General features: G+C 57.8%; 1 protein-coding gene and 2 pseudogenes across 3 annotated transcripts; 2 read left to right on the forward strand and 1 right to left on the reverse strand.

Annotated features, from left to right (window-relative positions):
- The first annotated feature begins 13731 nt into the window (after window positions 1-13731).
- MAFK (MAF bZIP transcription factor K) lies at window positions 13732-26151 on the forward strand. Of its 2 annotated transcripts, none has more exons than XM_003278683.3 (3): window positions 13732-13931; window positions 22263-22342; window positions 23044-26151. In XM_003278683.3, exons 2-3 carry the CDS (start codon window positions 22307-22309, stop codon window positions 23476-23478), a joined length of 471 nt encoding a protein of 156 aa, XP_003278731.1. In that variant the 5' UTR covers window positions 13732-13931; window positions 22263-22306; the 3' UTR covers window positions 23479-26151. The 2 variants fall into 2 exon arrangements, with proteins under 2 accessions (XP_003278731.1, XP_003278732.1); XM_003278684.4 differs by lacking the exon at window positions 13732-13931 and adding an exon at window positions 18741-21566.
- LOC115831809 lies at window positions 16919-18020 on the reverse strand (annotated as a pseudogene).
- On the forward strand, window positions 23767-26151 carry LOC115831941 (annotated as a pseudogene). Its single transcript, XR_004027429.1, has one exon. The product of XR_004027429.1 is annotated as an uncharacterized LOC115831941 (transcript).
- Window positions 26152-26308: the final 157 nt, after the last annotated feature.

A 26308-nucleotide genomic window follows, 5' to 3' on the forward strand; every position in this document is an offset into this window, starting at 1 on the left:
TTTTTTTCACTGAGTCGTGCCACAACAAACTCACACCAGATCATGTGTCCTGACTTTTGGCTCAGACATTACAGTCAGAGACAGAGCTTTCCAGGTTGGGTTGGTGCAGTGTGACATTCCCAGGCTGGGGAACCACCAGCATAGGGAGAAGAGGGCAAGCTCTCCAGGAGTTCTGACTCCAAGTGCAAATAAGCGTTCGTCATCGTAAGGGTTATTTACAATGGCCATTCGCCACGACCTCTCGTGGTTCTGGCTTGACTGGGTGAGAGGGGGGTTCTTACCCCGGGGACTTCTGTCCTGCAGGTGCAGATGACATGGCTGGGGCTGGTGCATCTCACCGGCTTCCCGCCTCAGCATTCCTGCTTAATGCCAGCTACAGGCTGGGACCTGACAAGGAGGGTCTACAGATGGCGTGGGTGTCCTTACCACATGGTGCTCTTGCTTCCAAGGGGAAGAGGCCCTGGGGACAGTGAACCATATTTCCGTATAACGCAGCATAATAAAAAATACAGGCTGGGTGCGGTGGCTCACACCTGTAATCCCAGCACCAGGGGGCTGGGCGTGGTGGCTCACGTCTGTAATCCCAGCACTTTGGGAGGACTAGGCGGGCGGATCACGAGGTCAGGAGTTCAAGACCAGGCTGGTCAACATAGTGAAACCCTGTCTCTACTAAAAATACAAAAATTAGCCGGGTGTGGTGGCATGCATCTATAGTCCCAGCTACTCGGGAGGCTGAGGCAGGAGAATCGCTTGAACCCCGGAGTCAGAGGTTGCAGTGAGCCGAGATAATGCCATTGCACTCCAGCCTGGGTGACAGTGAGACGCTGTCTGAAAAAAAAAAAAAAAAAAAAAACGAGCCAGGTGCAGTGGGTTGCACCTGTAACCCCAGCATTTTGGGAGGCTGAGGTGGGGGAATCACTTGAGCCCAGGAATTTGAGACCAGCCTGGGCAGCATAGCAAGACCCCATCTCTATTAAAAAATGTGTATCTTTATAGATAGATAAGGTTTTTGTTCTGGGTTCCTGGCACCAGGAATTTTCTGAGTGGCAGGAGTGTCTTTTGTTATAACAAGCCACCTATCTGAGTTTCTGCTAATGAGGTGGCTTAGGGTGAGGTCCCAGATGGCTCCAGGACAGGGGCTGGTACCCAAAGGAACCAATCGTATGATTATTGTTCTTATTTTATTTTATTTTATTTATTTATTTTTTGAGATGGAGTCTCGCTCTGTCACCCAGGCTGGAGTGCAGTGGCGCGATCCCGGCTAACTGCAAGCTCTGCCTCCGGGTTCACGCCATTCTCCTGCCTCAGCCTCCCGAGTAGCTGGGACTACAGGTGCCCGCCACCACGCCCGGCTAATTTTTTGTATTTTTAGTAGAAACGGGGTTTCACCGTGTTAGCCAGGATGGTCTCGATCTCCTGACCTCGTGATCCGCCCACCTCGGCCTCCCAAAGTGCTGGGATTACAGGCTTGAGCCACCCTGCCCGGCCTGTTCTTATTTTAAATAGAGACAGGGTCTGGCTTTGTCGCCCAGGCTGCGTAATCGTGGCTCACTGCAGCCTCGAACTCCTCAGCTCAAGTACAGCACATTCCCGCCTCAGCCTCCCAAGCAGCTGGTACCACAGGTATGCACCACCACACTGCCCTGGCTTTGTTTTGTTTTGTTTTTGAGATGGAGTTTCACTCTTGTTGCCCAGGCTGGAGTACAATGGCGTGATCTCAGCTCACTGCAACCTCCACCACCCAGGTTCAAGAGATTCTCCTGCCTCAGCCTCCTGAGTAGCTGGGATTACAGGCGCATGCCACCACGCCCGGCTAATTTTTGTATTTTTAGTAGAGACAGGGTTTCGCCATGTTGGCCAGGCTGGTCTCGAACTCCTGACCTCAGGAGATCCACCTGCCTCGGCCTCCCAAAGTGCTTGGATTACAGTGCCCAGCCCCTAATGTTTTATTGTTTCGTTTTGTTTTTTGTAGAGATGGAGTCTTGCTAGGTCGCCTTGGCTGGTCTCGAACTCCTGGCCTGAAGCAATCCTCCCTCCTGGGCCTCCCAAAGTGCTGGGATTGCAGGTGAGAGCCACCGTACCTAGTCGCCATGTGATTACTGAGTTGGAACCTTCACTCTATTCCACCTACCCACTCCTGAACTCCGGGGAGGGGGAGCTGGAGATAGAGTTAAATCACAATGGCCAGTGGTTTAACCAAGCATGCGTATGTCATGAGACCTGGATACTGAACTCAGAACCACAGGGCTCAGGGCTCAGGGAGTTTCTTTTCTCTTTTCTTTTCTTTTTTTTTGAGACAGAGTCTCACTCTGTCACTGAGGCTGGAGTGCAGTGGTGGGATCTCAGCTCACTGCAACCTCTACCACCCAGGTTCAAGCAATTCTCGTGCCTCAGCCTCCAGAGTAGCTGAGACCACAGGTGCGCACCACCACATCTGGCTAATTTTTGTATTTTTTATAGAGATGAGGTTTTCATCACGTTGCCCAGGCTGGCCTTCCAGGTGCACGGTGCTCCTGGGTTCAAGCGATCCACTCATCTCAGCCTCCCAAAGCGCTGGAATTACAGGTGTGAGCCACCGCACCCAGCCGCTCAGGGAGCTTCTGAGCTGTATCCTCGTGCCAGTAGGCGAAGCTCCTGGAGAGGGCGTGGGTGCCTGTGTGTCCCACTTCCCTGCCTTATGTGGTAAGTCCACATGGCTAGTCCTGAGTGTACCCCTTATATTAAACTCTAATCATAACTCACAATCCATGAGTTGTCCTGTGATAGCGAATTATCACACTGGATAATGAGTGGGGAGGTCATGGGAAGGCCCATGTTTGTCCTCAGCCAAGTGAAGGCCCCCAGACCCCATCCTGAAGCTATCTAGTATTCTGGGGACCCCTTCTGTGGCTGGCAGCTACAGTGAGGATAGTGTGGGGGGACCAAGTCCTTAACCTGTGGGTTCCACACTAACTCCAAGTAGTGACTCGTGGGACACCAGTTGGTGTTAGCTTGTCATGGTTAATTTTATGTCAACTTGACAGGGCTAAGGAATGGCAGACAGATGGCGTAACAGGTTTTTTTTTGTTTTTTTTTTTTTGAGATAGGGTCTTGCTCTGTTGCCCAGGTTGGAGTGCAGTGGTACAATCATAGCTCACTGCAGCCTCGACCTCCTGGGCTCAAGCAATCCTTCTACTTTGGCCTCTTGAGTAGCTGGGACCACAGGCCTGCACCACCATGCCCAGCTAATTTTTTTAATACTTTTTTTTTATTATTGAGATGGAGTCTCACTCTATCACCCAGATTGGAGTGCAGTGGCACAATCGTGGCACACTGCAACCTCTGCCTCCCCGGTTCAAGCGATTCTCCTCTCTCAGCCTCCCGAGTAGCTGGGGTTACAGGTGCACACCACCACGCCAGGCTAATTTTTGTATTCTTTGTATAGTTGGTTTTACCATGTTGGCCAGGCTGGTCTCGAACTCCTGACTTCAAATGATCTGCCTGCGTCAGCCTCCCAAATGCTGGGATTACAGGCGTGAGCCACCGCGCCCGGCCATGTTTTGATACTTTTTTAGAGATGGGGTCTCATTGTGTTGCCCAGCTTGGTCTTGACTTCCCAGGCTCAAGCTCTCCTTCTGCCTCAGCCTCCCAAAGTGCTGGGATTACAGGCATTAGCCACTGCACCCGGCCTAAAACCTTCTTTCTTGGTGTGTCCATGAGGATGTCTCTGGAAGAGATCAACACTAGATCAGTGGACCCAGTGAAGAGGCGCCCCCCGTCCCCAGTGAGAGCAGGTAACATCCGATCCACGGAGGGTCCAACTGGAACAGAAGGTGGAGGAAGGCTGAATTCTCTCTCTCTCTTTCTCCTGCCCTTGGGCATGAGAGCTGCTGGTTCTCAGGCCTCTGGATCTGAGACTTTCCCCAGTTCCCCCTTGGGCCTTCATCCTCAGACTGGGATTTCCACCATCGCCTCCCATGGCTCCCAGGGCTTTAGGCACAGGTGAGTTTCACCAGCAGTGTTCTGAGATCTCCGGGTTGCAGACGGACTGCGTGAAGCGATTCATCATAATACATCTCCTCACATCCCTCTCTCTACGTCCTCTTGCGTCTGTTTTTCTGGAGACCTCTGACTAATGCAGTTGGTGTTTTGAAAAAACAAACAATTGCCTTTTACAGACCCAACCTTGGACGTCCCATGACATCACCTTCATTGTCCCCTGCTGGCCAAGGCTGTCGTAAGTTGGCCCAGGTTTACGGGGTGAGGGCCCCACTCGGCCTCTTGCTGGAAGAGTGGTGAGGTCACTGTAACGAGAACATGAGGACGGGAGAGATTGCTACAGCCCTCTCTGGAAAATGCCACGTGTGACATCATGAAAGGTGACGTGGCTATTGCCCAGGCTGTGGACCACAAACGTCCGGGAATGAGGCATGTCTCCCGGGTGGCGGACACCTGGGTGGTTTCTGTCTGGGGCGATTATGAACAAGGCTAGGACAAGCCTGATTTCACCTGCACGCACGTCTACAGGCCACGGTCCTGGCTCTCTGGTCCTCCTGGGAGACCACAAAGCTGTTGTATTAGTTCATTCTCATGCTGCTGAAAAAGACATGCCCTGGTTGGACACAGTGGCTCATGCCTGTAATCCCAGCACTTTGGGAGGCTGAGGCAGGTGGATCACTTGAGGTCAGGAGTTCGAGACCAGCCTGGCCAACATCATGAAGCCCCGTCTCTACTACAAATACAAAAATTAGCCGGGCGTGGTGGCAGGTGCCTGTAATCCCAGCTACTCGGGAGGCTGAGGCAGGAGAATCACTTGAACTCGGGAGGTGAGCCGAGATTGTGCCACTGCAGTCCAGCCTGGGCGACAGAGCGAGACTCCATCTCAAAAAAAAAAAAAAAAAAAAAAAAGACATATCTGAGTCTGGATAATTTATAAAGAAAAAGAAGTTTAATAAACTCACAGTTTCACATGTCTGGGGAGGCCTTACAATCATGGCGGAAGGCAAAAGGCACATCTCACGTGGTGGCAGACAAGAGAGAGAATGAGAGTCAGGCACAAGGGGTTTCCCCTGATAAAACCATCAGATCTCATGAGATTTATTCACTACCACGAGAACAGTATGGGGGAACCACCCCCGTGATTCAATTACCTCCCCCGGGGTCCCTCCCACAACATGGGGAAATTATGGGAGCTACAATTCAAGACCAGATTTGGGTGAGGACACAGCCGAACCGTATGGGCTGTCTCGCCAGGCCCTTCAGAAGAGTCTAATGGAGGAATGTCGAATACCTGACCCAGTGACTAGCACCCAAAAGCAACTCAACCTCGGCAGCTCTTAACTTGCTTCTTGCTGTTGTCTGAGCTTGAGGGAAAGGCTGTCACAGAGGGACTTGGGCTTCCCCGGAACAGGTGCCCCAACCCCAGCCCGTAGGTGGAAGATTCTTTGCTGTGGGTCTGTCCTGTGCACGCAGGTGTTGACCAGCCTCCCTGGCTACCATTTACTCCACGCCAGCAGCAACTCCCTGTTAGAGAAAAAGAAAACATCATTCAATGATGCTTGTGGAAAATGGGAAGGCAGCCAGGCGCCATGGCTGATGCCTGTGATCCCAGGCCTTTGGGAGGCTGAGGTGGGAGGATTGCTTGAGCTCAGGAGGTCGAGGCTGCAGTGAGTGATGATCACGCTGCTGCACCTTAGCCTGGGCAATAGAATGAGACCCTGTCTTTCTCAACACAAAATAAAAAACAAAAAAATTAGGCCAGGCGTGGTGGCTCACGCCTGTAATCCCAGCACTTTGGGAGGCCAAGGTGGGTAGATCACCTGAGGTTAGGAGTTTGAGACCAGCCTGGCCAACATGGTGAAACCCAGTCTCTACCAAAAATAGAAAAAAATTAGCTGGGTGTGGTGTTGGGCACCTGTAATCCCAGCTACTCAGGAGGCTGAGGCAGGAGTATCGCTTGAACCTGGGAGGCAGAGTTTGCAGTGAGCTGAGATCACGCCATTGCACTCTAGCCTGGGTGACAGAGCGAGACTCTGTCTCAAAAAAAAAAAAAAAAAAAAAAAAAGCAAAGACAGAGCCAGAGAAGCCTGATTGGGGTTTGCTCCGGGAGAGAAACTTGGTCACCTCCCCCACCACCAGCGTGACAACCAAGGATGCACGAAGCTGTCCAGGCCGAGGGGCCCCCAGAGGCCAGGTCACCACTGGGTGGAAACTACTGTGTTTTTGTTTGGTTTGAGTGTTTTTTTTGGAGACAGGGTCTCGTTCCAGCGCCCAGGCTGGAGTGCAATGGCGCCATTGTAGCTCACTGCAGCCTTGACTTCATGTGCTCCTGTGATCCTCCCACCCCAGTCTCCTGAGTAGCTGGGACTACAGGGGCACGCACCACCACGCCCGGCTAATCTTTGTATTTTTAGTAGAGTCGGAGTTTCGCCATGTTGGCCAGGCTGGTCTCGAACTCCTGACCTCACGTGATCTGCTCACCTCGGCCTCCTAAGCTCCTGGGTGTGAGCCATTGCGCCCAGCCGGTCTTTTCATTTGAGAACGCTTTGCAGTTTACAAAGAACTTCCCCATGTCTGGCCCTCAAGTTGATCCTGTTCCTATTTTAGGGATGAGGAGCAGGCTCAAGGGTGGCAGCCGTGCCCTCAGGGCAAGTGGTGAAGCATTGGGAAGTCAGATCCCACCTCCTCTCTCTCCGGGGCCCTTTGTACCTCTTCCAGATTTGACATGCACAGGGACCCCTTTTCCCTCTGCTCCCCACACAGGCAGAGGTCCCCTGCCATCCCAACAGCCCCAGCCCATCACTGCTTCCCGGGAGGAGCCTGAACACTGGGACCCAGCCAGGGGCCCCCACACTCCTGGGAGGGCCTTTGTTCAGGTGGAGCTTTCCAAGGGCACAGCACTGACCCAGCCGCACCCAAGACAGCCCTGAGTGTGCAGGCGGACCAGGTCAAGGTGTGGCCCTGCCTCTGCCGAGAGAGTCACATCCCCTCTCCTCCTCACGGGGGCAGGGAGTGCTGGAGATGGACAGGCGCCGCTGAGCCCTGCCGTCCTGCAAAGAAGCATGCATCATGTGTGTGGCGATCAGCAAGCACCTTTCTGCAGAGGCTGCCCCTTCCCGAGGCGTGGGGTGCAGACACTGGGCCCCCTTCAGCTCCCAGGGAGCCACGCTGAACTTCCCGAGCTGGGGGTGGGATGTGGCCGGGGGTTCTGAAGTCCAGCCTGTTCCAGGCTCCAGTCTCTACTCTTCTGGGATCTGAGTCCCTGGGGGAGAGTCTGTGGGCATCCTGAGGGTAGAACTGCTGGGGCCACCTCCCACAGTCCATGCTCAGGGCTCCTGCCTGTCTTCTCCCTGCAGTAGAATTGATCCTGGTGGTCTCTGTGTCCCTTCCTTTCCCCAACCTCAGCCAGGGCCACCTGAGTCCCCCCGGTTACCCTCCATACCTCCAACTCTCAGGAAGAAGTGAGGGTAGGAGGGACCCCACCCCTCTCGGGGCGCCCCGGGCTCATGGTGCAATTGGACTCATCTGCCTGCAAGAACCAGCCCTGCACCACTGGGGTCCCCAGGCAGGCCCCGCTCTGTACCCCAGTCTCAGAGCCCTGGCTGTCACACAGCTTTTCCCAGGGCAAACAGGGACAGCCTATCTGGGCGTAACTAAGGCTGCCTCTGCCATAAAGCCGTAATAACAGGGACATTCACCAAGGCACGGGGCAAAGGTCTGCACGGCCCCTTAGAACCTGAACCCATACAACCACCCCACGAGGCAGGCATTCCTTCCTCTATCTCACTTTCCATTTAATTGTATAGTTTTGAATATGTGGCCTGACGGCAGCCAAAAGAACATAAAACGGGTTTTCCAGAGAAGTCTGGTTTCTCACCCTGCCCCGTCCACCCGCCAAAGGCACCTGTTTCTACTGGCTTTTTTTTTTTTTTTTACTTTTTAGAGACAGGGTCTCACTCTCTTGCCCAGACTGGAGTGTAATGGCACAATCTTAGCTCGCTGCAGCCTCATACTCCTGGGTTCAAGTGATCCTCCCACCTCAGCCTCTTGAGTAGCTAGGACTACAGGTGCACACCACAGGGCCCTAATTTTTTTTTTTATGTTTTTGAGACCGAGTCTTACTCTATCGCCCAGGCTGGAGTGCAATTGTGCGATCTCAGCTCATTGCAACCTCCTCCTGGGTTCAAGTGATTCTCCTGCCTCAGCGTTCTGATTAGCTGGGATTAGAGGTGCCTGCCACCACGACTGGCTAGTTTTTCATATTTTTAGTAGAGACAGGTTTCACCATGTTGGCCAGGCTGGTCTTGAACACCTGAGCTCAAGTGATCTGCCTGCCTCAGCCTCCCGAAGTGCTGGGATTACAGGCATGAGCCTAGCTATTTCATATTTTGTAGAGACAGGGTCTTGCTCTGTTGCCCAGGCTGGTCTTGAACTCCTGGGCTCAAGCAATCCTCACACCTCAGCCTCCCAAGCAGCTAGGACTACAAGCACGTGCCACTATGTCTGGCTAATTTTAAAATTTTTTATAGATATGGGGTCTTGCCATGTTGCCTAGTCTGGTGTTGAACTCCTAACCCCAAGCAATCCTCCTGCCTTGGCCTCTCAAAGTGCTGGGATTACAGGCATGAGCCACTGTGCCCGGCCTCTATTAGCTTCTTGTTTATCCTTGTAGTCTTCCTTGTACCGGTGCAAACACGAATCTGTTTTTCTCTCCTGCCCTTTCTTAACACTCAAGGTAGCATGTTATACACCAGTTCCGCACCTTGCTTTTTCATTAACAATGTACCGCAGAAGACCTTCCAAATCAGCACGCAGAGGGCTTCTGCTTTCTTTTTCACAGCTGCATAGTACTCCACTGTGTGGCTGTGCTAAGTGACTTAGCTGGTCCCTCAACCATGGCAACTTGGCTGTTTTCAGTCAGTCACAATGACCGTCGATGTCACCGCGGTGATCCTTGCACCTGTCCCTTTCACACATGAACAAACAGATCAATGGCACAAGTTTTAGAAGTGGGATTTCTGAGGCTGAGTGTCGTAGCTCACGCCTGTAATCCCAGCACTTTGGGAGGCCGAGGCAGGAAGATTGTTTGAGCCCAGGAGTTCAAGACCAGCCTGGGCAACATAGGGAGACCCTGTCTCTATGAAAAAAATATAAAAATTAGCTGGATGTGGTGGCACACACCAGTGGCCCCAGCTACTCAGGAGGCTGAGGCGAGAGGATCACTTGAGCCTGGAAGTTCAAGACTGCAGTGAGCTAGGATTGCACTACTGTACTCCAGCCTGAGCAGAAGAGAGAGACTTTGTCTCAAAAGAAAAAAGGAGGAGGAGGAGAAGGAGAGGGAGGAGGAGTGAGAGGAGAAGGAGAAGAGGGGAGGGGAGGAGGAGGAGGAGAAGAAGGGGGAGGAGAAAGAAGAAAAAGAGGAGGAAGAGGAAGAAGGAGGAGGGGGAGGAGGAGGAGAAAGAAAAAGGAGGAATAGGAGGCAGAAGAAGAAGAAGATGAAGAGGAAGGAGGAGGAGGAGGAGAAGGAGAAAGAAGTAGTGGGATTTCTGGGTTCTAGCACAAATCGGGGCCATGGTCTCACGGACAGTGTGGCCAGACTCCTGCCCTGGGGCTCCGCTGCCTGGCCCCTCTACCAGCAATGTGTCCAAGGACGCGCTCCCTGAGCCGTGCCACTGGGGCACCAGGTCTGATTTGGGTATTCCCCTGGATGAGAAGCAGAACTGCAATGTCTTTCTCTGATGTGCGTTTCTCTGATTATGGACACCTTTTCACGTGTTTGTTCTGTGCATTTCTTTTTCTGTGGACAATCTATTCACCTCCTTTGCCTTCTTTTATTGGTTGTGTGCTTTCACGCATGTTTAGGAGCCCTTTGCCTGGTAGATCTGAGTTGCAAGTATTTTTCCTAGTGTGTGCTTTGTGTTATGACTTTACTTGCGAGGATTTTTGCCTTGAATCTGTTTTATGGTAAATACCATAAAACAAAAAATCTAAATAGATTTTTAATCATGATTAGAGAAACCTTTTCCCACTCTGAAGTTACAAAGAAAGTTACGCATGTTTTCTTCAAGGCTGGGCACAGTGGCTCATGCCTGTAATCCCAGCTCTTTGGGAGGCTGAGGCAGATGGATTGCTTGAGCCCAGGAGTTCAAGAACAGCCTGAGCAGCCTAGTGAGACCCTATCTCTATTTAAAAATATAAAAATTAGCTGGGCACGATGGTGCATGCCTGTAGTCCCAGCTACTTGGGAGGCTGAGGCAGGAGGATCACTTGAGCCCAGGAGGTCTGGGCTGTGGTGAGCCAGGATCGTGCCACTGCCCACCAGCTTGGGTGGCAGAATGAGATCCTGTTTCAAAACACACACACACACACACACACACACACACACTTTTTCTTTTTTTTGGAGACAGAGTTTCGCTCTTGTTTCCCAGGCTGGCGTACAATTGTGCAATCTCGGCTCATTGCAGCCTCTGCCTCCTGGGTTCAAGTGGTTCTCTTGCCTCAGGCTCCCGAGTAGCTGGGACTACAGGCATGCATCTCCACACCCAGCTAATTTAGTATTTTTAGTAGACATGGGGTTCTCCATGTTGGTCAGGCTGGTCTCGAACTCCCGACCTCAGGTGATCTGCCCGCCTCAGCCCCCCAAGTGCTGGGATTACAGGCATGTGCCACCACACCCGGCTAATTTTGTATTTTTAGTAGAGACAGGGTTTCTCCATGTTGGTCAGGCTGGTCTTGAACTCCTGACCTCAGGTGATCTGCCCACCTTAGCTTCCCAAAGTGCTGGGATTACAGGCGTGAGCCACCTTGCCCGGCCAGAACTTAACATTTTTTACAAAAGGAACTACTAAATGATGAAAAATTTCTGGAGATGGATGGTGGCAATGTTTGTACCACAACGTGAATGTACTTAACGCCACCGAACTGTACACTTAAAATGGTTAAATTGGCCTAGTGTGACGGCCACTGTGCCGAACCTAATCATCTAATCACACCTGTGATCCTAGCACTTTGGGAGGCTGAGGCAGGAGGATTGCTTGAGGCCAGGAGTTCAAGACCAGCCTGATCAACGTAGCAAGACCTTATCTCTGAAAAAATATTTTTTAACTTAAAAAAAATGGTTAAAATGGTAAATTCTATGAGATGTTTACTTTACCACAATAAAAAGTAAACTTTGGCTAGACACAGTGGCTCATGTGTGTAATCCCAACACTTTGAGAGGAAGAGGCGGGAGGATCACTTGAGCCCAGGAGTTCAAGACCAGCCTAGGCAACAGAGCAAGATCCTGTCTCTACAAAAAAATCAAAGAAAATTAGCTGGGCACGGTAGCACCAGCCCTTGGTCCCAGCTACTTAGGAGGCTGAGGTGGGAGGACCACTTGAACCTGGGAAGTGGAGGCTGCAGGGAACTGTGATTGCACCAATGAACTCCAGTATGGGCGACAGAGTGAGATGCTATCTCATAAAACAAATAAATAAATAAATAAATAAATAATTCAAAATTTTAAAAATTAGGCTGGGTGCAGTGGCTCGCGCCTGTAATCCTAGCACTTTGGGAGGCCGAGGCGGGTGGATCACCTGAGGTCAGGGGTTAGAGACCAGCCTGGCCAACATGGTGAAACCGTCTCTACTAAAAATACAAAAATCAGCTGGTGTGGTGGCTCACACCTGTAATCCCAGCACTTTGGGAGGCTGAGGCAGGTGGATCACTTGAGGCCACGATTTCGAGACCAGCCTGGCCAACATGATGGAACCCCATCTCTATTAAAAATACAAAAATTGGCCGCGCGGTGGCTCATGCCTGTAATCCCGGCACTTTGGGAGGCCGAGACAGGCAGATCACAAGGTCAGGAGATCGAGACCATCCTGGCTAACACGGTGAAACCCCAACTCCACTAAAAATACAAAAAAAGAAAAAAAAATTAGCCAGGCGTGGTGGCAGGCACCTGTAGTTCCAGCCACTCAGGAGGCTGAGGCAGAAGAATTGTTTAAACCTGGGAGGCAGTGATCCGAGATTGCGCTACTGCACTCCAGCCTGGCAACAGAGTGAGACTCCGTCTCAAAACAACAACGACAGCAACAAAAACAAAATTTAACCAGACGTGGTGGTGGGCACCTGTGATCCCAGCTACTCGGGGGGCTGAGGCAGGAGAATCACTTGAACCCGGGAGGCGGAGGCTGCAGTGAGCCAAGATGGTGCCACTGCACTCCAGCCTGGACGACAGAGCGAGACTCCATCTCAGAAATAAATAAATACAAATTAAAAAATTAAAAAGATAATACAAGTGTGTGATTAGTAACAAAAGCCTGCTATGGAAAGAATGCATTTGGGTTAGAGGAGTGACACCATGAGTAACGTAAAGAGTCCCGCGGAGACGGCCACAGCTTCTCAGGAGGCTCCCAGTGCATCCCAGGACCCCGAGTGCAGAGTGTGGGCCGGGACAAGGGAAGCACCCTTCCCATCCCCGGGGGATGTCTTTCTGCAAACATCCTGGAGACGTGGGACATTGTCGCTACTGCTGCTGCTGAGTTATTTCTTGGCACCTGTTTCTGTGGCCAGGTTGCAGGCATCACTGTGGCTGGCTGCCCCAGACGGCCGTGTGCGCCTCAGCAAAGAGGGGCCTCCCAGGTGGCCAGTGCAGAACCCGCAAGTGGGGGTGAGAGATGGCCCGGGAAGCTGCCCCCGTGCTCCACAGCAAGAGGCCACTGGGCTGCTGCCTAAATCCCCAGCCACGCGGTGATAAGGACGATACCCAGAAGATGCACAGACCTCCCTGCACTGGCTCCTGAGTCCCACCTGAGCTGAGAAAACAGGCTTCCCAGAACCCTGGGCAGATGCCATGGGTGCCCTGGGGGGCCCTTGGTTGCCCAGGCCTGAAACTGCTCTTCCTGCAGCGCTCAGAGAGGGGCGGGACTTGGGGACCCAGAAGAGTGGCAAGGGGCTCCGGACGGATCCCCTCTCCAGCCTGTCCTCCACCTGTGACAGGAAGCAGAGGCAGCTCCCTCAGGCGCCAGCCCCCACCTGAGGATCCCTCACAGGACTCCTTGGGCCAGTGGTGCCCTAACCCCATCCTGGGCCTGCTGTATCCCCTGGCAACCACCAGCTGGGGCTTTAGAAGGGGGCTGGCCCCACCCACAGAGGCTGTGATCATTAGCTGCTTATCTCCATTTTTACATTGCTGGTTTGCTTGTTTTGTTTTGTTTTTTTGAGACAGGGTCTCACCTTGTCACCCAGGCTAGAGTGCAGTGATGAAATCATGGCAGCCTCCACCTTCCAGGTTCAAGCCAGCCTCCTGCCTCAGCCTCCTGAGTAACTGGGGCTACAGGCACATACCACCACGCCCGACTAATTTTTGTAATTTTTTTGTGGAGATGGGGTCTCACTATGTTGTCCAGGCTGGTCTGGAACTCCTGGGCTCAAGCGATCCTCCTGCTTTGGCCTCTCAAAGTGCTGGGATTACAGGCATGAGCCACGTCCCCAGCTGGCCTTAACGTTTTTTATGTTTGTAAAGACGGAGAATGGGGGAAGGGAGGTTTCGCTATGTTGCCCAGGCTGGTCTTGAACTCCCGGCCTCCAGAGATCTTCCCGCAGGGCCTCCCAAAGCCCGGGGATTGCAGGTGCGCGCGGGGCCAGCGGCCCCCAGGGCGGGAGAGGAGGGCGTGGCAGGGGGCGTGGCCGCGGGGGCGGGGAGGGGGCGTGGCCAGGGGGGCAGGGCGGCGTGACGCGCTCGCCGCGGATCCCGGAAGCGGTGTCAGATGCTGGGGAGCCGGGCGGGCGGGCGCGGTGGCGGCGGGCGGCGGGGGGGGACTTGTTGTTCTTCGCGAAGTCGGAGCCCGAGCGCCAGGCGGCGGCGGCGGCGGCGGCGGCCGAGGGAAGCGCGAGAGTGAGCGCCGGCGCGAGGACAGCGCGTGCCCGCGAGGAGCCGCCGCGCGCCCGCGCTCTCCGCGCGACGCCAGGTGAGGGGCGGTGGGGCAGCGGGGCCCGGGCCGCGGCTGGGACGGGGACCGGGGCGCGGGGCCGGGGCTACCTGGTCGCTGAGTCACGGCCGCCCGGGGGCGCCGGCCGAGGGTGGCGGGGTTGGGTGCGCGGGGCCCGAGACCCTCATGCGACCCGCGGCGCTGCCCGGCCACCTGCCCAGGTAGGCCCCGCCCCGCAGGCCCGGGGGCTTCCCCTGGACGCGAGGCTCTCTCCCCTGCACGTGCCGCCCGGGCCATGCTTGCCGCGCCGGGGGCCCCGGGGCGCGGAACCCAGACCTGGGAGGACGGGGGTCCACGCGGGTCGGCGGCGCGCATCGGGCCCGCGCCTTCACACCTGCGGGGGGCGGGGCGGGCGCCACGTGCGGGAGGCGCGGGGAGGGCGCGGGCGCGTGGATTCCCCGCGGCTTCTGCCCCAGCATGGCTTCCGCGTGCGGCCCCGGACTGCCCCCCGCGCTTCCTCCCGGTGACGGGCGGCGCTGTGGCCCAATGGCTGGGCCCACGCGTGCCTGGGGGACGGGGTGGGGGTAACCGGGTCTCCCCACAGGCGGGATCCTGGGACTGGTGTCTCTCAGCCGCCCACCTGCCAGGGTTGCTGGAAGGAAGGCCGTGGGGAGGCGGGAGGGGGGCAGGTGACAGTGGCCCCAAGGCGCGTCCCTTTGCTCACGTGTGGGGCAGGGGTTCAGGCCTCTTCCCGCTCTCACTGCGTGGGTTCTTCTGTGCCTCTGTCAAGTTCAGGAAACTGTGTATGTGCCCGTGACTGTGGTGACTGTGTTTGTGTGTGTGTGTGTGTGTGTGTGTGTGTGTGTGTGTGTGTATGTCTGCATCTGCACAGCCTCTAGATCCTGGGGGGTGGGATGAGAGGCGCCACCGAGAAACCCAGAAAGCCAGGACCCCGCCTGGCCTTGGCCCTTGACCTGGGTCCGCCTGGGACACAGCAGTGGCCCTGCACTGCATTCTCACGCTCACACCGTGTGCGTCCGTGTTCGCAGGGCCTCCCGTGTCCCTCTCCCGGTGTCCTGCGTCCCTGAGCATGCTGTTTCTTGCTTCTTAAGCGGCTCTTGTAGCTGAGGCAGAAACTAGATCCACTCACCATTCATTCACCAGGTGACCCACAGGCAGTCAGCCACTCTCTGGCCAGGTGCCTGGCCTTGGGAAGATCCTGAGACTCAAAACGCCCCCCACCGCAGGACACCGTGGGCTAGGGGATATCTGTGTGGTTCGGCTCTGGCACCGCCCTTCCCACCCCTCTGATTCTCCAGGGTGGGCTGCCAGGTCTTTTTACTGGCACTGAGGTTTCACTGTCACAGCGTGTTGTTGTAAGGAGATCTCCAACACAGAGTGGGGTGCCCTGTGCAGCTTCTCCAAGCCCAATGTCTTCAGGGACATGGAGCGTTAAAAGCCATGGGCGGGGTCTGGAGAGCATAGGTGGGTTGTGCAGGTGTCTGGGACACACCTACACCCTATTTGGGCGTCCAGTGCCATTTATGAGAACATCTCCCTTTCTTAGGTAACCCAGTAGGAATGTCTGAGTTTGACCTTGGGAGAGGGAGTCTGCTTTTAAAACTAGACCTCTCATTATTCCAAAATAAGACATTTATTAAAGCAGAAAAACAAAGCAGGCTTCTCCTGCCTTTTATCCTTGAACCGAGTCAGGGCTTTGAGGGGCTGGTTCCCCGCAGCGTTGACTCCCCAGGTGCTGGTAAACCCGGGAGCCAGCGTTTACTGAGGGTCGGGGCTGTCGGGGCGCCAGCCTTTGTGTGCACCCGGGAGGCTGCTGTTAAGGGAGACCGTCTTCCGGGCCACAAGGCGTGTGCCTTCACCCACGGGGCTCAGCGATGGCTGCATTTGTTTACAGTCTCCGGCAAAGCTGTTTGCCACCCAGACCGAGAAGAAGTTGTGCCTGTTCTTGTCCCAGCTGTTTCTGAGTCTAAAGGTTTCTGGAGTGGACTTTCTGGGTTTCGGGTCCAGTCCACACGGGAAATGGAAATCTGGCCAGCTGGGAGAAGGCTCCGTGTGGCCGCCTTTCAACAGTAAACAGTGACTCACCGCTCCGTCCCCACCCTCCCTGCTCTCCGCGAATGGAAGATGCCTTTCCCCGCTATTTATTTTTGCTTTTTATAAGTCACAGACTCGTCATGTTTCCGCTTTCCTACAGTTTCAGGAAACTGGGAGTGTCGTCTTAAAATCATAGAGTTTTAGAGCAAGTACAAGTGAACCTGAGTGGCCACATGCCCCGCCCCCCCGACCGGCTGCTGTAGATGAGGAAGCCCAGGCCCTGAGGTCTGCTGGCCTGTCCCGAGGGCCCGTGGGGTCTGGTGTAGAGCCTGCCTGCTTCTCCGCACTGTGCGTCGGGTGTCCTGGGGAAGGTATTGGGGTGGAGACTGCCCTCTCCCTGCCCTCAATGCGGGGCCGGCTCATCTGGCACAGTGGGGGCTCATGTGGGGTGTAGGGAAGACCTTCTCCCTGCTTGCAAGGAGCTCACCGTGCCGTGGGGAGGCCCCCTGTCCCCAGAAGGATCTAGAACCAGGCCTTGGTAGAGGGTGCTTGCCCACCCGAGGAGGAGAGCAGTGGGGAGTGTTTCTGGAAGAAGCAGGGCAAGGAACCACGTGCTCTCTGCAGATGGTGATCAGAAACCTGAAACAGCATTGGGGTGGGGGAGTCGGGGTTTGGGAGGAACCCCAAGACTTTTGACTGCCTGTGGGGCTGCGTGGGGGGCACCAGGATCAGGGTGAGGGCATCCCATTTGGCAAAGCTGTGGTCCAGACAGGAGACGCTGGAGGCCTGAGCCTGGGCAGGTGCTGTGGGTTCAGGCGGGAGAGGCTTGAGGGCTGGGATCAAGCCTGGTCGGCGCGTGGACGAGGAAAAGAAAGAGGGGCAGGGGCAACTCCAGTGAATGATGCGGTTGGGGGATGGGGGGCGTCTGGGCCCCCCGGAATGCCCCTGGTTGGACTTGGAGGCTGGGAGTGGATTGAAGCCCCAGGGCGGCCGGGGGAGAACAGGATGCTGACAGGGAGCTGGAGGCCGAGGACAGGAGGATGGTGTGGTGGGAGCCAGGGCGGGGACTGGAGGGGGTGTGGTGTGTTCTGCAGTTTGCTCTCTGCTGCTGCAGCTGCCTAAGTCACCTCTGGATGTAGCGGAATGACACAGCTTCCTCAGACTGCAAATGCAAGGTGACCAGACGTCCTCCAAGCCGGGCCGACGGTCGTGGCTTGCTGGAGGGCAGCCAGCCAGGGCCAGCCTGCTGGCTGGTATGGGCCAGGCTGGGGGGTGCCAAGTGGGGTGCCTCCTGCATGCTGAGTGGGACTGTGTCCGGGACAGCCGGACAGTGGGGGTCCTCCCAGTGTAGGACCCCATCCTCAGTAGGAAGGGTGTCTGGCTGGTCTCTGGGACCAGCCGGGCTGCAATTAGTTGGTTGACACATGTTTGACAGGCACCCACTGGGTACCAGTGCCACAGTGGCCCCACCTACCCTTGCGGCCCAGTGTGGAGGGTGCCCGGCTTGGGGTCTCTGGCAGAAAGGCTCCCGGGAGAGGCGGGTACACCCTGGGCGGCCTCTGATTTTGTGGATTACACCTGTCGTGGGAGTCACTGGTGGGGGGGGGGCGCGGAGGGTGCTTGCTGCTGTGCTGCTGGGTTTCTGAACCCCAGTCTCTCGCACGGAGCTCCCGTCCTCTGCTCCTGGTCTCCCTCCCGCCCCTCCTCCCTCTCCCGCATCCCACATCCTCTGAGACCCATGGAGAATAGAAGTGGAAGAGCCACTCTGTCTTGATCAAACTGGCTGGGCGGCTGAGGGGGTGGGGCATGGAGTCTGTGTTGTCATTCACCCCTTGGGCAAGAACAAGTGACCCATCCAGAGCCCCCATGCCGGCCGCGGAGAGTAAGCGGCGGCCCCGATGCGTCCTCTCATCTGGGAAGAATCAGCGCCCCGAAGCTGAAATCCCCGTTTCTTTGTGGGCATCCACAGCCGGGACCGTTCAGAGGGGTCATCCAGCCGTCAGCTCTCAACTCACTTTTGCTCTCTCTCTCTCTCTCTCTCTTTTTTTTTTTTTTAAGAGACAAGGTCTTGCTCTGTCACTCAGGCTGCTGGAGTGCAGTGGTGTGATCACAGCTCACTGCAATCTCGACTTCACGGCTCAAGCAATCCTCCCACCTCAGCCTCCCAAGTAGCCGGGACCATAGTCGTGTGCCATCACACCTGGCTATTTAAAATTCTTTTTTTTTTTTTTTTTTTTTTTTTGTAGAGATGGGGCCTTGCTGTGTTGCCCAGGCTGATCTAAAACTACCGGGCTCAAGCGTTCGGCCTCTGGAGGTGTTGATATTACAGACAAGAGCCACCGTGCCCGGTCCCAACTTTATGGAGAAAATGTTCTCTCCTGGGCCCCAAAGCAGGTCTTTTCAGCTTGTGCCAGCACAGCAAGACACGCCAACCCCCTACTGAGCAGGGTCAGACCCGTGGATGACCAGTGAGTATTTGCTGGGACTTAAAAAGTTAAAAATGGCTGGGCATGGTGGCTCATGCCTGTGATCCCAGCACTTTGGGAGACTGAGGCAGGAGGATGACTTGAGGCCAGGAGTTCAAGACCAGCCTGGGCAACATGGTGAGACCCCATCTCTACAAAAAAGTTTAAAATTCTCCAGGTGTGGTGGTGCCCACCTGTAGTCCCAGCTGCTCGGGAGGCTGAGGCAGGAGGATCGCTTGAGCCCAGGAGGTCTGCAGTGAGCCATGATCGCACCACTGCCCTCCAGCCTGGGTGACAGAGTGAGACCTTGTCTCTAAAATGAAAATTAAAAGGGAAAACATCCTCCGTGGCGGAGGTGGCTGCCTGGGGCTCACCTGCTCCTGAAAGCACAGTTGTGCACGGCTGACCCTGGGCTGCCTGCCCTGCCGCCAGGAGCCCAGGCTCTGGATCCTCACCCTCTGCAAGGAGCCTCCCTGGGTGGAGCCGCCCTGCCCTGCGCTTTGTGGAGCCCAGGCCCTTGGTCTGGATCCTGGAAGGGGGCACCCAGCGTCCCAGCTCCCTGTCACTTATCCCCAGCTGCAGCCGCAGGAATTGCCTCCATCTGAGGCTGCTGGCAGTTCCTTTTCCTTGAGAGGAAATGATGACCCCCGCTGAGCCTCGTTTAGTTCTGCGTCACGTTGAGGTGTCTGGCCTTGGGTTGAAAACCCTGCCTCTTCCATCAGAAAACCAGTCACCTGAGAGCTGTTCCAAGTTATAGGTGGTGCCGGAGAAGTCTGCTGCCCGGCACTGCTCCCGGGACGTGGGGCGTGAGCGCTGCACCCTTACTTAGGTCGGCTGTCTGTCGGGGCCCCACAGCGGAAACTCAGACCCGCCCACCCAGGCCCCCGCTGTGGCGCTAAACACTGCACTTCTCTGGTGACTCCACTGAAACTCAGAGGAGCTCGGGCCGTCAGGTGCTTGTGCGTGGCGATGCTGGTGTTTTGTTAGCTGCTGAGCGTGAGACAATGCGAGGACGTCGTTCCTTGGGGGCTGCTGGAGGGGAGCTTGGCTGCAGTGCTGACCAGGTGCTGATGCAGTAGCCCCTGCCTTGGGCCCGGGGTAGCGGGAAGCCGGTGTCATGGGCGTCTCTGCGACCCCAGGCACGCTCTCCCCCTGGATGACACCCTGAGGCTGCATCTCTGGCCCTGGGGAAGGAGCCCTTTCTACATGCGCTCCGGCGGCCCTTGAGGCCCTGTGAGGTCGGACAGTTCATAAAACCCCGTTCAGGGCAGTCGTCATTTTTAGATCAGTTGCTTTACAAACTTTTTTTGCCCATACAAAACTCTTCTCTGAATGTCCTTCCCAAAGCAAGCTGTCATCTTTCTTGCCTCTGATGTTTAAAGCGACGTTAGGTTAATGCTGCTTGGATTTATTCTGTGCATGGTGGGGAGAGGTAGGCGCCAGCACCATCCCATCCCGTGCTGGGTTCCTGAGAGAAGCTTTGCTACTTGGCTGGGCCGTCCCTGCTGCATCGTCTCTTGGGGGGCGCGTGGCTGGTCCAGGCTTCCTTGGCAGAGCAGAGTTGTGACCTGCCCAAGGAAGTGGGGGGCATGCTTGTGAGCACGGCGTGGGGGCCCCCTGGGAGCCCTGCGTCTGCCAGGTCTCTGGTTCCTCGGAGGGCCCCAGTGCAGGTGTGCCTCGAAGTACTGGGGGTTTGAGCGGGACACAGGCATGCTTCAGCAGCTCTGGCGACCTTCACCTCCTGGAAGTAGTCAGCCGCCCCTCCTGGGGCGTCCCCGGCTACCGTGTGCCTCCGCAACGTCACAGGGCATCGCGGGAGGCATCTTTTTAGTGGAAAGATCCCCACACTGAACTCTGCCCCAGCATCCGGCCGAGCCCCACACGTCACCGTGGGTCTGGCCAGACGGTCCTGTCCCCCGGACCTTCCTTTTCCGCCCGGCTGTGCTGCCACGGCAGGCAGTGGGCCCGGGGGCCCAGGAGCGGGTCCTTGCTGGGTGGGAGGCCCGGGTGTGTGGGAATGCGCGCGGCTCTGTAAACATCTGGTGACTCACTGCATAGCTATGTCGTGGCCGGCCTGTGCACTGACGTGCTCGCAGTGGAGCTGGAAGCGGTGCCTGCGGCCCCTCCCTCTGACATGGAAAAGTTTCTCATGGTGCTCCCAGCCGCCGGCATTTGCAGGTCCCCACGGTGGCGGAGGCAGCTGGGCCCCGGCCTCTCCACTGTCACCCTCACCCCCAGGGCAGGGTGCGGAGGAGCCTGGAGCCCACCTGGCCTTCCCCAGGACCGGCTGGTGCCGTCCTGTGCCATCTACGTCAGCGCCCTGAGAGCAGCTGGCCTTGGCAGGGGCAGCGGACTCGGCAGCCTGGCGCAGGACCCTGTCTCACCTGTGCGGCCCTCTGGTTGTGGGGGTGGGTGGGTTGCGGGGGTGGGGCCCCCATCGGAGGCAGGGCTGGAGGGTGGAGGGATTTGGGCCCGGGGGCTCCCTGGCCCAGGGTGTGGGGAGGGTCCTGGGCCGGCAGGGAGGACGGGATGGGGTCACCCGCCCCATGATGCCCATGTCCAATGGAGGTGCTGACCAAGGACGCCCCCGACTGCTGTGTGCTGCTCTGACATTCCTGCGGGAACCCGTGTCTGGTGTTTGGGGTATGGGAGTGGGTGCTGTGGACCCCTGTCCCGTGAGCTGCCCGGCGCCTTCCACCCGCCCCTCCCGGCCGCCGGGTGCAAATGGGTTTGTTGACTGCCTGCCGGCCTCGTGATGTCTGCGCAACCTGACCTGAAGTCAGGATCGCGTTTGGGCTTCTCGGTTTCCATGACAACCGTGGAGGCTGGCTCCGTCCCAAGGTCGCCATGGCAACTATCGGAGGGCTCATGCCCGGGATGCTTTGGCTGGGTTTTTCATGAATGATTAGAATGTGTGACACAATGCAGACGTGAGGACGGTGGGGGCGGTGGCGGGGGCGGTGGCGGGGACGACTCCCGCCAGACGGTCAAATGCTCGGCAGGGCGGCGGCTCCCCCACCTCCCTGGTCTCTGGCCGCGGCCCCCGGACCTGCCGCCACTCAGGAACCGCACACCCCCTTGGGCCGCAGGGTCCTCGCTCGGGGGCAGCTTAGGTGGAGGTTGTGATGTCACAGCTGCAGCGGCCAGGGCCGTGGTAGGTGTCCCGTGGCCTGTGGGGAGGGCGGGGCGGGAGGGCGGCTGGGGCTCCACCCAAGCCCACCGTGGGGGAAGCTGGTGAGGCCAGGGGATCCCCAGAGGCCCCCTCTCGGGGATCCAGGCTGGGTCGGGAGCACCGGAGCCTTTGCCAGGGTAGGGTCGCTGTCCAGCGGGGCCCCACGCTCCTTGGGGCCGGCACAGCCATCTTGGGGGAGGGAGGTTTTGCCACCGGTCACTTTGGTCCTCAGGACGGGGCACCTTGTGCTGTGCAGGTACAGACGTCTTCTCTGACCTCAGGGAGAGTAAGAACAGGAAGCAGCCACTGCCGGCGCCTGCTGGTCACCCCACAGCGCTGGCGGCTGCAGCCCAGGTCTGCAGGGCAGCAGGGGGCTGCACCTGGCTGCCAGGCCCTGGGGTGGCGGTCCCAGCCGCTCTGTGGACTGTGCTAGAGTGTGAGGTGCAGCCATACCTCCCCCTGAACCCTCAGGCAGGGACGGAGGCTGGGCCAGGATGCCCCACCCCCTGGGAAGCCCCCCAGGACGGGCTGGGCCGGGACGGTGCCCCCGTCTTGTTTTCAGGGTGCTGTGACTGTCCACCCCGGGCTGAGGAGCGTCCTTGCATGGGAGGTGGCCACCCCGTCGGGCGCTGCCGGCCCTGACCTGCACCGGCTTCTCTGCTTGTCCATGTTTTCCAGCTACGAGTTCCAGGGAGCTCTGTCCTGGTGACCGTGCCCGGGTTATGACGACTAATCCCAAACCGAACAAGGCATTAAAGGTAAGGCTGGTTCCAGGCAGGCCCCGTCTCAAGCACAGGCGTGGGAAAGGCCCCCCGGCCCGATAGCCGCTGCTTTACCAGGGCCGTCCTGAGCCTGTGATGGAGGCCTCCCTGTTGCCAGGAGGAGGGGGGCTGCTGTGGCCGAGGGATGTTCACAGGAGAGGTGGGGTCAGGATCAGGGACTGTGGTTCCAGGAGATGACTCCCAGGCTGAGGGCGTGGCAGGGTCTGATGCCTGCCTGCCTGGGCCGTGTGTCTGCCGGGTGCTTTTGCATGAGCTCATCCCCTGGCAGCAGGCGTGGGCAGCGTGGCCTCTGGTGAACGCGATGCTCCAGCTCCCAAGGCCCAAGCCCACCTGTGCCTGGCGCTTGCCTGCGACGGCGTGTGCCTGTGGGCCGGCTCAGTCCCAGCAGCAGGACCCATGCGCTCCGGGTCCTTGTGGGCCCTGAGGCTGTCGGTAACCAGGAGTGACCGATGTCACCACTGGCTTTTCCTGTTCAGAAAGGGTCCTGTGGGGCCACAGCTGTCATGTGGGCTGCCTGCGTGCACAGTGTCCTGCGGTCCCTGGTGCGGATGGTGAAGGCCAGCCCTGAGAGAGTGCGGGCGTGCAGGGGCACCGCAGGGTCCCTGGCCACCCCCGTGCCGGTCCCAGGCAGACACCCCACGTTCTCCCGCCGCTGACCCTGCGCTGTGGCCCCCCAGGTCAAGAAGGAGGTGGGCGAGAACGCCCCGGTGCTCAGCGATGATGAGCTGGTGTCTATGTCGGTGCGGGAGCTGAACCAGCACCTGCGGGGTCTCACCAAGGAGGAGGTGACCCGCCTGAAGCAGCGTCGGCGCACACTCAAGAACCGCGGCTACGCGGCCAGCTGCCGCATCAAGCGGGTGACGCAGAAGGAGGAGCTGGAGCGGCAGCGCGTGGAGCTGCAGCAGGAGGTGGAGAAGCTGGCGCGCGAGAACAGCAGCATGCGGCTGGAGCTGGACGCCCTGCGCTCCAAGTACGAGGCGCTGCAGACCTTCGCGCGCACTGTGGCCCGGGGACCTGTGGCGCCCTCCAAGGTGGCCACCACCAGCGTCATCACCATTGTCAAGTCCGCCGAGCTCTCCTCCACCTCTGTGCCCTTCTCGGCCGCATCCTAGTGCCGGCCGGGGGCGGGGGGTGGCGGGCAGCGGGCGGGCGGGCGGGGCACGCCCCTCGTACCTCTCACTGGGACGCAGACTCTCGACATCCGAGTCCAAGTGCAGGCCCCTCGGGCGCAGGCACCTCACACCAGGATGAGACTGTGGTGCAGGGTGAAGCGTGGGCTCCCGTGGACCCAGAGCTGCACGCCGGTCCACACACACACACACGCCCGCCACCTGCTCCCCGCAGGATGTGTCTGTGTGTGGGAATTGGTATCTTGCGCCTGTGGGAGTCGGGACATATAACGGAAGGGCCCTCGGGAAGTTCCGTGTCCTCTGCGGGGGCTGCCAGAAGACACGGCCCCACGAGTCAGGCCCCTGTGGTCAGGTCTAGCGTGGGGCTTGTTTTCCACTCCTGCTGTAAGCAGCCTTCGACACTTGTCCTGCCACGGCCTCCCAGCTGGTGCGGGAGCCCCTGGCTGCCCTGACCGACTCCGCAGTCCCCGGGGAGGAGCATGGATTGTGCGTCGGCAGCTCCGTCCTTCCAGCTGTCCTGTTGCAGTGCCCGTGATCCACGTCTGCCTTAGCGGGGGCCGGCGTGAGTGGGCACGGTGTGGGAGGCCACCTGCGTGGGGTGGTGTCTGTGTATATGCACACGTGTGTGTGCAGGCACGCCTGCCATCACAGCACCGGGGCTGAGGGGGTGCAGCTTGCTGCTGTTCACTGGGGGAGGGCCTGTGGGCACACGTGGCAGAGAGAGTGGCTCATACGTTTTGAGGTCTCCCCTGTGCTCTGGTGACCCGAGGAGGTTGTGCAGCACAGCGCAGAAGCCCCTGCCTATAGGAGCCGGCCCCCCAGACACCGACCCCACAGGCCGTCCTGGATGTCAGCGGACACAGGCAGGGGTGCCCCGTCATTTGATGGTGAGCAGGACTCGGGCTCTGTGTCCTGGAGCTGCTGCTCACCAGCTGTGGTCAGTGCAGGGGGAACGAGGAGGTCTTTTGGGGGCCTGGCAGGGGGGAGGGCTGCTGCAGTCTAGGGAGAGGGGGTGCAGCCTGGGGGACGTTGGTGGACGTGGACGTGGAGGTGGAAGGAAGAGGACGTTGCGTGGAGTGGTGGGAGGAGGCGGGAGCCGTGTGCGAGAGCAGGTGGAAAGCCTTGAGGGGCAGGACCAGGATGCGGCTGGCTTGTAGAAGAGCTCAGGAGTGGGCCTGGCACTCTAGAGGGTGCGGCGGGTGGGGAGGCAGCAGGCACCAGGCCAGGAGAGCCTCGTGGACGTGACTCCCGCGTGCACACCCCCAGGAGCACAGCCATGGGCTGCAGGTGTGGCCTCGGCACTCAGTCCTCACCTGGAGCCTTTGCCTGCTCCTCCTTCCAAGAGTACTGAGGCACCAGTGGGCTTGGCACTCCACCTTGGGCTTCCTTTTCCTGGAGAGCCGCCTTGAGGGTCCCTCCTGTGACTGGGGTCTCTGCAGGGGGAGCTGCGGGGGTTGCGGAGCCCCTGCCTGGGGGAGCTGGTGGAATGCGAGCCGCCGGCCGGGGGCCGCCACATAGGACATGTAAGGTGGTGCCTGGGGCCCCAGCTCCCTCTCAGCTGCCCCTGCCCACCCAGTAACAGCCCCCACCGGCTACAGAGCCCAGGCCGGTGCCAGCCACGCTGGGAGGGCAGAGGACAGACAGCCCCGGGGCTGTGACTTGGTTCTGTGTCTGCTGTTAGAAGTTGAGTGGGAAGCTGCAGGCCCGCCAGGACCGCTGGGTCCCTACAGAGCAAAGGCCTGCGTGTTCCCAAACAGCCGTTGCCCCCATGGCCGTGGTAGGTAATCCATATTGGATGTCATAAGGACCAGGGGGATATTTAAAGAGAGAAACAGAAAATATATAGAGATATAAAATTATATTCACAGTTTATCTACAGATTTTTCGTAACAATCTTTCTTTTCCAGTTTGATACTGTAAATCTATCAGAGCAGAGCCGGGGGGCACGGGCACAGGTGGGAGTTGGGAGCAAACCGGAGGCCTGGGCTGCCCGCCGTCCCCCTCTGTCTTCCCATGGACTGCACCAGGCAGCTGGGCCCCGCAGGACAGGCCGCGGCGGGTGGCCAGTTCTGACCCGTCTTGGGGTTCTTGGTGTCCACGTCTTGTGGGCCGTGGGCGTCCACCTGCCCTTGGCCTGTGGTGCTTTGCCAGAGAAGGGATTCCCCGGTCCCCAGGGTGGACGGAGCCGCTGTCACCGCCCAGAGCCCGGCCGGGGAAGCACGGCGCGTTCTGCTTTTCTTTTCAGATCGTTGAAATTTCATTGTCATGATTTAATATATGGATTTTTTTATTTAAGAAAAAGACGAGGGCCTCTTTGTCACATGGGTTTGTTTTCTGTCTCCGTGCCTCTGGCTTCCCAAAGAGATCCAGGTCTTTGCGTTTCCAGGGCGTGGGGACCCCGGCCCCCCCCACGCTGCCACGCCGCCACACCGCCTCACCCTGACCTCTGTGCTACTTGGCAGTTCCATTTCATTATTTATTTTTTGTGCTGCTTTTTATCATGTTATAAATTATTGAGAACAGATCACATGTGGGCCCGTGTCTGGCCGCCGCCGCCCTGCCGCGTCCCTGCGGCCACCACCTAATTTATTGCCGTGCGTCCTGCTGCTGTGACCGCTTTTGTACCTTTGCAATAAAGAATTTTCTGGTTTCAGACTCTTTTGTTGCGTAGCTGGTGCTTTCGGCTCCAAGAACCACACCCCCCGCAATCCCAGGGGACCCCTGCCTGTCCCTCACCGGGGTCAGGATCCGGGCACTACGTGTAAGTGGCTTTCCCAGACTGCTGGCCCGTGACCGTGAGGCTGGGACAGCC

The sequence above is a fragment of the Nomascus leucogenys genome, chromosome 20, assembly GCF_006542625.1.
Source record: "Nomascus leucogenys isolate Asia chromosome 20, Asia_NLE_v1, whole genome shotgun sequence".
Classification (NCBI taxonomy): Eukaryota; Metazoa; Chordata; class Mammalia; order Primates; family Hylobatidae; genus Nomascus; species Nomascus leucogenys.

Bases quoted from the DNA above. Each gene is read 5' to 3' on its own strand.
- MAFK (XM_003278683.3), top strand. From the start codon at position 22,307: ATGACGACTAATCCCAAACCGAACAAGGCATTAAAG. The intron at 22,343-23,043 runs GTAAGGCTGGTT...GTGGCCCCCCAG, and splicing joins AACCGAACAAGGCATTAAAG to GTCAAGAAGGAGGTGGGCGA.